Raw genomic sequence first — 13,515 nt, 5'->3', positions numbered from 1 at the left:
CCGACAGTGTGATCTTGAGTGAGAGGGGAGAGGGTCTTGTTTCAGACTGATGGGGCTTATTTCGCGATAACAGCCGGCTGCTTGTACATTATCCCGCTTATTACATGGCCACATGAGAAAACTGGATATGAAATGTGAATTGGAAATGTTTGATTAGCTCATTTTTAGCGAATGCAGACCTTCCGTGAGGATTTGGTTTTAAGGTAAGAAATGACGTTCAAAAGTCACGATCAAGCTATTCGGTTTAATCAATTGTAAGTATAAGTCACATGTTATTAAAAGACATATTTATATTTCATTTGATCAAAAAAACCTGTCAAAAAGTTTAGCTGCATCTGGGTTACCGCATGTTTTGAGCGGTTGTTATCTGGGAATAACGAACCTGCAAATGTCACGACTGGCCAATCAGAATCAAGCATTGCAATGAGCCGTGTAATAAGCTGTATTACTTTAAACTCGCTGTGTTAAGGGGGGGAAGTAAATGCACTTTATTCAACCATCAGAAGCATTACAATTTGAGTTGGCTTCATTATGTGTTTGAAAACTTTAATTAGGCAAACTCGCTTACTTATATTATCTGCTTGCTCTCTTTAGTCTCCGGGTGGTGTAATACCATATATGCATTCAGAAGCACACTGTTGATAGATTGGATTCTCATTTTATAGATTTGCCTTTATGGGCTGTCTGAAGCACTAAAACATGTTCATTTAACAATCCTCTACTTCTAGTGTGTTGCTCTAGATTACAAAAAGGACAGCTGGATTTTTGTAGTAATGTTTCATTCAAGGATCTATACACTCTTAAAAATAAAGATGCTTCACATTGTTATAGACGATGTTTGTTTCACAAAAATGTTCTTTGTGGTAAAGAATGGTTCTTAGTGGATCCAAAAATGGTCCTGTTATGGCATCCGTGTGAAGAAGCATTAAGGCACCCTTATTTTTTAGACTGTTGGGTTAATATGCATTTCAAAATCCTGAAAAGGATGTTCTGGTTCGAGCACCATGAGAAAAGAAACATGTGGCATTAACACGCTCCTGTTGAGAGGGCCACTTAGCCTCAGGTTGCTCCTGGGGGATTATCCCTGCGCTAAAAGTCACTTTGGATAAAACATCTGCTAAATGGCTTCCTGCCTACCGTATATAATAGGGTTTGCTGGCTTTATCAGTTGAATTGTTTTTCCTTTTGAAAGATTCCATTAGGCTTCTTTTCTTTTGAACTCTTCATGAGAAATGCACACTATTAGCTGCCTGCGATTTAAGAGTTCAAGAGTTTGCCAGTAGAGGAAACATTTTGACACCAAATATGACTTTTTTCATAAGAAAAATCTCAGGATCAGTTCTTTTTATTCTCAATTCCTCAACAAATGGAAACTTTTTCTTAAGTCTCAAGCTTCTCATATTTTCTCCTGGCAATAGGATCTCAATTTCAGAAACTGATCTGAAATGTGCCAAGTTTACAAGTCAATATAAATGATTTGTGAACAATTTACCAATACAATTCTACATTCATTTTACTGTTCCACACTTTTAATTTATTTCATTTTTAGAATGATATTTAGATTGGACCACCGTCTATTCACGTTCATGTTTAGAAGAGGTTCCCATTTAATCAGTCCGAGATCCCGTTCTGGGGAGTTCCTCCTTTGTCTGTTCGCAATCACGTTCCGGTTTCATGAAAAGAATGATCATATTTCAGGGTACACCCCCAAAAGTGTTTGGGCCCTTAAAATCATCCTAACCCTCACCCCTTATATTAACTGTTGGCTTCTTTGTCTCTTAAGCTATTTAAGGAGAAACATCTGAGGCAAAGTTTATAGCCCACTTAAATAAAACACAACCGAGAACTGACAAACAAACTATCACTGGAATTTGTGACTGTGTTACGAGGTGTCTAATTCATATGAATTTGTACTTATTTGTATATTTTAATACGATTTGCCTGCTCGACAATGATGATAGGTTTAGGGGTGAGCTAAGGGGAGGGGCTTCAGTATAATTTTTTTTTAATTTACATTGTACGAAATCATACGAATTAGCCACTTAGTATAATGGTTATGAATATTCAACAGAACAGGTTGGAGCTACAATATTAAAGGCAGTGTGTTCGATTTCCGTTGTTGGTCCAAAACCAAAACAAACAAACCCCTACCCACATCTTTGCCTTTCGTCAGATCTCGGCTCGGTTAAAGTCCGTCCTGTGCACTTTGCACCTTACTGCTGATTTGCTACAAGGTTGTTTTGGTACTCGGCCCGAGTTGTCTTAAGCGTAATTCGGAAATCGGTTACCCCGCCTTAAGGTTACTTTACTGGATGTTGTCATCAAGACATATTTTCCTGTTCTTTTGAAATCATACAACAGCATAAACGGAGACTCTTGCTGTTCCAGTGGGAGGATTAAGACTGAGTAATGAACCAATTAACAAACACTTGAGTTTGAGCAAGCACCTGTGGGACCCCTGTCCAAACAGAAGAGATGAAATGGCATTTTCTCACCTCATGCAGCCTGCACTTTAAAAGGATAATAAAATGCAATTCAGTTTGCACATTTTTTTGATGGAATGATATTAAAATTCTGGAGATATTGCCAAACAAATCTTGCTCTCAGATATGCACATTGCAGTATTAGAGGGATTGATTTTCTACACCGCTTTTTGATTGTTTTAAAACACATTAAATAATATTAATGAATAATACATAACTCATAGATTAATAAAATATAACATGAACAATTGAAGGAAGTGTGCCAATAAATAGTGCCAATTTCAGCCGAAACAAAAAGTTGTAATATAAGTGATCGCCTACAGCACTGTGATGTCCATTTCATGAGTAGAGACGGATGTTGTGGTAGATTGTTTTGTCTTCCTCTCATGGCATAAGTCCCAGCCCTCGAGACAAAAGCAGACTGTCCATCTGGTGAGAACAGAACTTTGTTGTACAACAATCCAGTCCCAGTGTGCGGGATGTTTGTCGACAGTACTCATGTTGAGCCATTATGGTTCACAGCTAGAAAAAGAAGTCAACAAAATGCTTTTCAATAGTGAACACATGTCCAATGAGCGAACACAGATTGCCTACATCTGTCTCTATTGCAAATGATGAATCCTACAGGAGAATTTAACCATGTGGACAACAGCAATGCTAATGAGATTCAGTTAAGGCCCTTCAGGAAGTGTTTTTGATTTCCTAATTGAAGTGGCCTCAAGTGGATGTGCATCTATTGTGATAGAGCTTCATTTGATGAAAGACAGATTAAACAACCTTCTTTTCAGGGTTGATGTATTTTAGGCTATAAATATAATTTCTGCCTGTAAATACAAGTACACCAGAAGTACAAGCTGTGTTGGCAAAAATGATCTAACTACAAGGAAAATTCTTGCATCACTCATTCACTTTCTTTCTTCTGCAGAAACACCAAAGATACAACGGCGTTGTAGTGCCACGTTAAAATAAAAAAAATCCAAGATTATGAGAAAAAAGTTGAAATGTTTTGAGAATAAAGTAGAAATGTTACGAGAATAAAGTCGAAATGTAACGAGAATAAAGTCGGAATGTCACGAGAATAATGTCGAAATGTTACGAGAATAAAGTCGAAATGTTTCAAGAATAAAGTAAAAATGTTTCGAGAATAAAGTCAAAATGTTACGAGAATAAAGTCGAAATGTTTCGAGAATAAAGTAAAAATGTTTCGAGAATAAAGTCAAAATGTTACGAGAATAAAGTCGAAATGTTTCGAGAATAAAGTAAAAATGTTTCGAGAATAAAGTCAAAATGTTACGAAAATAAAGTCGAAATGTTACGAGAATAAAGTCGAAATGTTTTTCGAGAATAAAGTCAAAATGTTACGAGAATAAAGTTGAAATGTTACGAGAATAAAGTTGAAATGTTACGAGAATAAAGTCGAAATGTTTTTCGAGAATAAAGTCAAAATGTTACGAGAATAAAGTTGAAATGTTACGAGAATAAAGTCGAAATGTTACGAGAACAAAGTTGAAATGTTACGAGAATAAAGTCGGAATGTTACGAGAATAAAATCAAAATCGAGTTTATTCTCAGAACATTTCGACTTAATTCTCATAACATTTAGACTTAATTCTCGTACTGCTCCTACTTTATTCTCTAACATTTAGACTTTATTCTCAAAATCTTGGATTTTCTTTATTTTTAACATGGCACTAAAACGCCGTCGTACCAAAGAAGATATTTTAAAGAATGTTAAAATCTGACCACTTGACTTCCAATGTGTGGACACAAAACAAACACATTTCTCAAAATATCTTCTTGAACCAAAATACCAAACCTATGTCTTGAACATCATGATTTAATTTATTTATTTTTGGTGATCTGTCCCTTTACATGGGCTATATCTCTTTAAAAAGCCTTGATTTTTTTAAATGAGCAATGTGGGATTTTTAGCAGAATCTATTGGGAGGCAATATAATATACAAAACTATTTCTTTAGAGGTGTATATAGACCTTACGTAATGAACCATTATGTTTGTATTACCTTAGAACAAACTATTTATATCTTCATCCAGAGCGGCCTAAATACATTGAATTCTCCGCCACGTTTTTACAGTAGCCCTAAACGGACAAACAGCTATACAGAACGAGTTTCCACTTCCTCTCCCTCTACCCTGCCTCTACCTGACTTTACAAAGGTGGGAAAAACGTCTACTAACTTAATCCTAAATGCTATCTTGATTTCAGATCAAACACCTTTACAGCGTTGCTATTAACTGTTAGCTAGCTCTGCCCTCAAACGTGCTGTGCAATGCAAGCATTCAATGCTTAGCTTTATCATAGCTCAGACCATGCAAATAAAAATGCAAATGAATAAAATATGCGAAGGCAACATGAGAATAAGCAGCACACTGGTTCCAGATAAACAATGACACTCAAAACTGCTCCGTTACACAGCTATATTATAACAACAACATATCTTGGCTCTACAAACAAACCAATGTTACTCACATACCGATCCGAATCAAAGCAACCTCCTCGGGGGTGATTTTTAGACGGTCTTTCTCTCCAACGTCTCTCTGCTGGAAAGTATCTCCATAGATATCTATGAGTATCTCCACTAAAAGCCTTAGTACCGCGGGTCCTAACATGTGTCTGCTGAAAAGTCTATATAAAATTAGCGCGGGTCCTAGCCTGACTTTTATCCTTCTATTTAAACTTAAAATCCACAGACCTTTAATTTCATGTAATTCATGTAATCGCTCTTTCTACAGTCTTTCTAATGCCCGCATGATCTCTTCCCTGCGTCAACATGAAAAGACGCGCTGTCTCACCCGACGACATCTTTTTTTGTACTGTGGTGTCCACCATCGTGTTTCAAAAAGGAAGGGGTCAGCGGAGAACTGAGAGATTGGTTGCAATTCTCAAACTCACCGCTAATGGCCGCTATAAATCACAGTCTAGTCCTTTAAGGCAAGGCTTCAGCCTACACATATTATGGTTTAGATGTGTTTTGCTATGAAGACCAAAATAAACAAATGCAAAATGATTGGATCTGCAAATGAATTAATATAGTGTAAATATAAACGACAATTGTGTGATTTCATCTCATTTCTGTTTTTAGGGGAATAGCTGGGAAGAGCTGCGGTACTATCATCTTAACTGCTGAGGAACTTGGGAACTGCAGGGTGAGTCTGTCTAAAGTGTATCTCGAGAAGTACTGCTAATGTGTTTTATCTCATTCTGAAAAGGTTAAAGCGGGCGTAACAAACAGGGTTTCTGCCAATCTCATATTAATCTTGAATACCTATAGAGTAGTATTGCATACTTTGTATCTTCGAAGAGTATTTAGTTTGATCACATTTATAAATATAGAGACAGCTTTTCCCTTTTTTTAACAAAAACAAACGGCGCGTGCGGGGGGGAGGGGTAGGCTGAACCAAAGCACGTGGGCACCCATTGTCAACAAAACACAGACATCAGTTTCACTCACCGTATGTCCGGCATCTTTAAGTGCTGGGACGGCTCTATATATAAGTTTCAAACGATCTCCAAATCCAGCGTTATATCCACAGTTTATATAACAGTCATCACCCAAATGCAGTGAACAAACAAACACCAGAACTTCCCAAACGTATGCTCTCTCTCTCTCTCTCTCTCTCTCTCTCTCTCCTGCACACAAATGAAAGTGACGTCTGCGCATGCTCCTTCTCCTGTTCTCCTGCGGTCGTGTCTTGTGCTTTTCTGGCAGAAATGTCCAATAAGGGACTTGGAAAAGTTTTTGCAAAACAGTTTTATATGTTCAAAAAAAACTTTCCTTAACCTGTACAATCACTGGGGGAGTGTATCGAGCACAGAAATACTACGTAATACGTATGTTAAGCATGAGAAGACAGCACGTTTAATATTGTAAAGAAGTCAGAATGCATGAAACACCGTTGCACGGACGCTTTAGAAAAGGCAAAACGTGTTTAAAACAGATGCCAGCATTTTTTCTCTGACCTGTGATTAAAAAGAGTTTGTCACATTAAAGCTCTTGTCTGTGAAGGTCTTTAAAATAAACTTTAACTTCTTTAAATAGTCACTGATGAATATGTGTTCATGCAGTTTTGTTTTAATTGACTGCTTTATTGACAAATTGTTTCCTCATTATATTTATTTATTCATAATTACCAAGGGCGTAAGTTTGATTTTGACTGGTAGGGATATGCAATTGGTCTGCAGAGCCACATTGTCACTAAAGTTTAGAGCCGTTTACTTGACTTATTTAAACAATATAATAATTGAACAATGCTTATAATAGTTTAATTAGTTTTTATAGTTTTTAAAACTGTAGATTGATTGTCAACCTAACATTTGTCACTGTACCGAATTTCACAACTAACATACTACTATGTCATTATTTGACCTCACCTGTGACCCGGCCTCTCCACAACATGACTGGACTGTTTCTGTCACCTGACCTGACAAAATAGCACATTTATGGCTTAGATATCTATAGCTTTCTATAATCATTACAAATGCCATAAACAAAAGCAATTAAAAAAAGTTTAAGTGGCTTACTTTGGTTTGTTTTATATTAATATGAAGTTCATGATATACATTTTATACTGCCCAAAACATAACCCTCACACAGAAAAACGAGTCACTAACAGATAGACAGAAACATAATTTGGATCATAATTTGGAAAAATGCTTATTAAAAATAAGCATTTTAGCAAATAAATGCATACGAAACGAGTGTCATGATATTCAACTATATGTTGTTAACCTCGTAGATATAAATAAGCACAGACACAAACTAACGTTTACGTGACACTGACACTGTTCCTGAATCATTATGTGACGCAACTTGTCCCGTATTTTTGTCAATAAACTCATGGTAAGAATGTTTTCCTACTTGGTAACCTGCATAATCATGCTCATCACGACTTGTTGACATATAGCTTGTTGAAACACTCCACAAGCTGACATTTTTTTTTACCATGCACTACAGTATCATGGACTATAATGCATCATGCTTTGCACATAATGGAATAACCATCCATTACCAAACTTACATACCTATATTTGTACTCTGTGCACTATATGATAGATCCATTATACATACACGTTCATGTGTAAACCTGCATATTTAATGTGTATCTTCAATGTCTAATGTGCATATCATGTGTATATAGTGTCCATACGTGTATAATGTATATTGTCTTTTTTGCACAGTCTGTCTATTTATACTTTGCACTGTTTGTCTGCACTACATACTGTCACTTAAGTCTGTAAAGTCATAGAATTGTCTGTCCAACTGCATTCTACTTTGTATGGATTACGCGTCCTAGACTTTCACTCGCCACACGTGGTGATTTGACAATAAAAGTGAGTTGAGTTCAGCTTTGGTGCAGCCTATGTCACATATTAGTGAGAGAAGGCAAAACCATTCATAAAGCGACATGGGTTAGAGAGGTCTGGACTCAAGAAAGGCAAAGCCAACCCTATAAGCGACGTGAACTACAGAGGCGTGACTCATTGCAGAAAGCGAAACTTAACCATTTGGGTACCACAAACTGCGCTACTTTTTCTTAACGTGGTTGTAAAATATTTTTTTAATTTCAATTAAAAGATTACTGGAGAAATAAATGTTGAATAAAATAAGTAATAAGTGTTATGTAAAAATATAGATTAATTTGGTCGAAATTTAGAGTTCCTTGATTATTGGTATCGACACGTCCATACCGTCTCTACCCAAATTGACGCCCTTGATTATTACATTCTTCCAGTTATTCAAATTGCATATCTCACTGTGCTGTGCATAACTGCTCAGAATCTTTTTAGCCTAGTGCAAGTCCTGCGGGAAAAATAATGTAAGCATTAACCATTCCAAATAACTGAAATAACCATTCTAAATGTTCATTTTATCGTCATTTCCAGATGTATTGTGACTATTTCTGTCCGGTGTCTTTTGAATTTCAACCTCGGGGTAACATAAAGTCATCAAACAGCAATGTGAAATACAACACGACAAGACACATGAAAACTGTGATAAGAATTAGGTGAACTTGTGTTCTTAGCAGTATCTGAGGTCTGAAAGAATTACAGAGCAAATTTTGTTACTTTGACCTGTTTCTCCAGTTTTCATTTTCTGAAAATGTTCATTTTCATTTTAATTTGACATTTGGGAGAAACATTGGTTGTAGTTCACAAAATGAAACAATGCGAATCATTTTACCTGAAGACCTATGGAGGACCTACTTATAAATAGTAAATTAAATAATTTATTTTCATTGTTTTCATGGCTGTATATCTGTCCATGCCCTTTCAGTTCCCTGATTATAACCTTTAAACTAAACAACCAAAACATAATCCTACATCGGGCCACTGAAGAATGTCTTCTTTTACAGAGATCAATTCACAGTGTGATTTTGCAGAGCATGGCATATTGTCAATACGAAAGAGCGTATTTCACCTTCATTACAATAGAACCATTGGAGGAGTAAGTGTCTTGCGATATGAGCAATATGAGAGTTCATTGTGAAGCATTTGTGTGCGTTCTGCATCACGCACACTGCTCTCTTGTTAGGACGGTGACCCGACTGTGTTCTGTGAAGCACCTTCATTACAATTTCAAAAGGATTTTCTATCGCTGTCCCTCTCTGGATCAATGGAAGGGTTCATTTGTAGTTCTTTTTGCACCGCTGCCCGTATTTTACACACCAAAGCTTTCGTTTGCGCTCAAGGTAACATTATCACGACAGGGTGGACTCTTGTTGTCATGCCTCCAGCCTAGATCTCTCCTGTGGGCTCTAAGTCAAGAGCCTTTCAAAACCTAATCCATTTCAGGTCCTTCCTTCCTCATTAAAGAAAAAGTGTAAGGTGGTATTAAAATGAAGCTTTTAATGTTTACAAGCCCTCTGAAAACGTAAAATTGATAAGAGGGCTACATTTCAGCAAGGTCTTGTTGTAACTAAAACCCATCTTTGCCCCCTGGGTTTAGACCTCAAAGTGCAACGGTTACGTTGAAGTGTCTTATTATTTCAATGTTGAAATTGTTTTTCTGCTCCTGTTGTAATGTACTTTGTACAGAAGGTAAAACCGTGTATTTTTATCATTTTATCATTTTTTAGTTGAGAAGTGGATTGGAAGTTTTTGGTCTTGGTTTACTGAGGTTTAGATAATTGTCTTGGAAAACAGATATATTCACTTGAGAAATCATTAAGGCCTTAAAACATTTGTGATGTTTTTGCTTAAAACAAGAAAAAGCTGTTTGCCAATGGGATAAGAAAAATAATCTTGTTTCACCTTTTGAATTGGATTATTTGTATTAACCCACTGGCAAACTGCATCAAGCAAACATTTCTTAAGCATAAACATCACAAAAACCAAGACATAGAATCATTTCGCTTTTCAAGTAAATAAAATAAATCTCATATTAAGTTAATCTTGTTTAAGGATGTTCAGTAACACTTTACAATAAGGTGCTATTTTTTCACAATTAGTTTATGGTTTGGCTAACATAAACTAACAATGAACAATATACTTCTACAGCATTAATTTCATGTTAATTTCAGCATTTACAAATACACTATTAAAATAAACATTAACATTAGTTAAAGCACAATGAAAAATTCACTTTATTGCTTTATAGTATACACATTAACAAGGATTAATAAATGGTAAAAAACTAAATTGTTCATTGTTAGCTAGCTAATGCATTTACCAGTTAACTAATAGCATCTTATTGTAAAGTGTTAGCTGATGTTCCAGTCGAAAAAGAAACCAAACGTGAAAAACTAAAGTAGTTTTGTATATTTTAAAAAGGGTTGGGCCCAATCAATATGTCCTGGATTCAGTGGAAACTGTCATCGCATTGAACAAAGGTGTGCATCTATAGGGATAGTTGTAAATCTTTCACAGTTCTTTGGTGTAAAATAGTTTTACCAGCCATTTTGAAAACATGTTGTAAAAATATATTCAATATAAAATTAATATGTAAGGCAAGCGCTAACAGTAGACGAGAGGGGGCGGAGGAAAGAAAGCAGTTAGAGTGTTAGGACATTTTTTGGTTAACAGAATTTTGGAGTTCAGTTTGGTGTCAATAGTAGCACTAAAATGACATACTGCACTCACTTCAAATTATATTATTAGAGTGTTGGGATTTTAATTATTGTTTGAATATTTATTTTAGTACATGGTGGAAAAGTTGTCAAGACCACACAAATATCTGAAATCAGAGTTACTTTTGCGCTGCATTTTTAACTATCATTATTGCACCAAGAATATTTTAGTTTTCTATAATTAAAAGCTTGAAAGTTTTTTTTATTGAAATAAAATGATATATTGGCCTAAAAAAAACGAAACTAACAAAAATGTAACGAAATGTAGCCTCAGTAATTAACTGAAATAAGTTTAAAGCACTAAAATTATAATAAACAAAACCAAAACTGATGAATCTTATATAGCAACATAAAAAATAAACAAATAAGTAATGAAATATCAAAAGCATATAACAAAGTTGCTAAATATTTAACTAAAATTAACATAAAAATTAAAAGCTAAAAATAAAAGCTAATTTAAAATATTATTTAAAACTAAAATTAAAACAAAAACCCACGAGGGGGCAAACTGGAAAATAAACAAGGAACCAAAGGTAGCATTTAACAGCAAAACAAACACTTCCCTGCAAGGAGGAAAAACAAGAACCAAAAACTGAAAGGAACAAGGCTTATTTTCAGGGACTGGGCAGGAAATTGACAAACAAGGTGATTGGGGAAGATAACTAACAAAACGAACCAGCACGGGACAAAAAACAAGAGAGCTTTAAGTAGTGGAAACTATCAAAGTATTATAACATAGGGCAGGTGACGGGCAGGTGACGGGAATCAACAGTAAGGGTGAGATAAACGGGGAAATAACGGGGCGGGGCGTGGCTAAAAGACGCAACCGGAGGACACATGGCGCAAAGTCATAACAAAGGCCACGTGTCTCCACACAGAACACAAGAAGCACCAACGACATGTTACTGACGCGACTCTGTCCACAGAACTAGAAAACTCATGACAAGGAAGACAGAATCATGACAAACTCTGCACTACTATCATTTCACTCCCAAACTGACCTTTTTTAGTTGAGTATGTAACTGAGACACTGCTCCTGAGAAGCAAGGACACACTCAGCATTGTTTCTTGTGTGATGTACCGTAGCAACCGTGAGAAAAAGTTCCTGTAATGATTGATCAGCACAGTATGAGTAAGCTTGGGAAAATCAATCTTAAATTCTGTTTCCTGCTAATGACTCTTTTGCTAATTCCCCTATAGGTTTTGTAGAATCATTATCAAGAACAAACAAGTAAAAAAAACTGATTTGAAGCAAGCTAAATGAGATGTGTTCCACTGTAACGTTGAGGCTGTGCCAACAGGATAACAGCATCCGTCCCCCTACACATCTGTACCATCTGTTAATGTGAGTCGCTGAAGAGCGGTAGATGGAAAATTTAACAACACATTTGGCATTTATTTGTCAATATTTATCAATATGAAGTATCACAGATTATGATATGCTACCACACAAGATGTTAAATAGAGAAATTGATTGGACACTGATGATATTGATCTGCCTCTTTTAAGCGTAAGCATATGGTGATGGTCTCTATTGAGAATCTGCAAATAATAGGTTGAAGATCTAGTTTGACATATAAGTAGATAACCTTATTATCTGACTGACCCTTCAAAGCCATCTGCTGACATATGATAGTTGAATTCAATTATATCACTTGCTTATGAATGATTCTAAGTTTTACCCATACTTTAAGGAGTTGGTGTCTCAGTCTTAAATTAGTTTTTTTTTGTGTTTCAGTGCTTATTTTATCCTTTGTTTGTGTTTTAGCTACTATGACCTCTATTTTAGAGATTTTACTTCCCAATGTTGGTTCATTGAATTTCTGACACTGAAACCAGAGGGTGTTTTACATCCCGTGAAAGCTGATGCTCTCCAGATGCTGTATTGCCTCACATGATCTTTTTGTCATCACTGTAGGACAATTTCCCTCAGTTGTGGTTTGGTTATCAACTAAGTACATTCGTATCAGTCGTTTTCACCCCTTTAAAATAACCGCTCACGCAGCTCAATTTTAAACATCTAAAACAGAGATAGCGATATAGAGTTAAAAGTTAAAGATTGTAGCCTTAATCCAAAATGTAAATGTAAACCAAAAATATCCAGGAATGTAGTTTCACATAGTGAGGGAGAGATGAAATGTCTGGCTCTTGTTTCCTTTACAGCGTTAATATCTAGGAACATGTGTGTTTATGAGGCTTTAGGGAATTCTAGAGATTGAGCTGCATAATTTTGCAGCTGTGGTGTTGTGTGTGGGTAACATTCGCATTTTAATCCTTGCACATCTTGAACCTTCCACCCATATGCGGTTCTCGTAAAGTGTGTCCAATTAGAGAATGCACACCTCGGGCGGATATTCAACCACCTCATTTAAACTGGTGTCAGGGATGATCTCTAGAAAGCTGCATGGCAGATAACCCTGCTACAAAGCTGTCACGAGAAGTCACCAGGGCGTCATTCGCCACCGGGAGGGTATAAAAGAGGACTAGATAGCTCTCATCTGCCATGCCACACCACATCTTAACCTCTGGTTGAATTAGGTGGGGGTACAGTTACCAAAATGGTTGACTTTAGATGATAGTTCAAAGCACACGAGGAAATGTCAGTCTTTCCAAGCTCTGAATTTGTTGATATGGCGGAAAATAAGATTTAACAGCAGTGCATAGCATTTTTAGGTATAATAAATGTAAAAGCGTATTCATCAGCAGTAGAAGTGTATTAGCATGTCATCAGAATTCAGAGGGCCGCAGGACTTCAACAGCAAAGTGTGTTTACTAAGAGAGATATCTATGGACACCAGAGCTCTACAGATAACAGGACCCATGAACATGTGGGGTTAGATTAGACATGCGTGAGTCCGGCCATTTCAGATGATGTAATCACAACTGTACTTTAAAGAACTTGATTAGGATTTTTGTCGAACACTTTTTAAACATGTTGACTGTCT

General features: G+C 36.2%; 1 protein-coding gene across 1 annotated transcript in view; it reads left to right on the top strand.

The window, feature by feature from the left end:
* cpne5b (copine Vb) overlaps positions 1–13,515 on the top strand; it is a 105,734-nt gene that overhangs the window by 49,831 nt on the left and 42,388 nt on the right. The window contains exon 7 of the mRNA XM_056735150.1: positions 5,587–5,650. Within this exon, the coding sequence (XP_056591128.1) occupies positions 5,587–5,650 (64 nt within the window). The remainder of the gene's footprint in view (positions 1–5,586; positions 5,651–13,515) is intronic.

The sequence above is a fragment of the Triplophysa dalaica genome, chromosome 21, assembly GCF_015846415.1.
Source record: "Triplophysa dalaica isolate WHDGS20190420 chromosome 21, ASM1584641v1, whole genome shotgun sequence".
NCBI lineage: Eukaryota > Metazoa > Chordata > Actinopteri > Cypriniformes > Nemacheilidae > Triplophysa > Triplophysa dalaica.
Note: the sequence above shows the minus strand (reverse complement) of the source record. Positions and strands in the feature narration are given on the sequence as shown.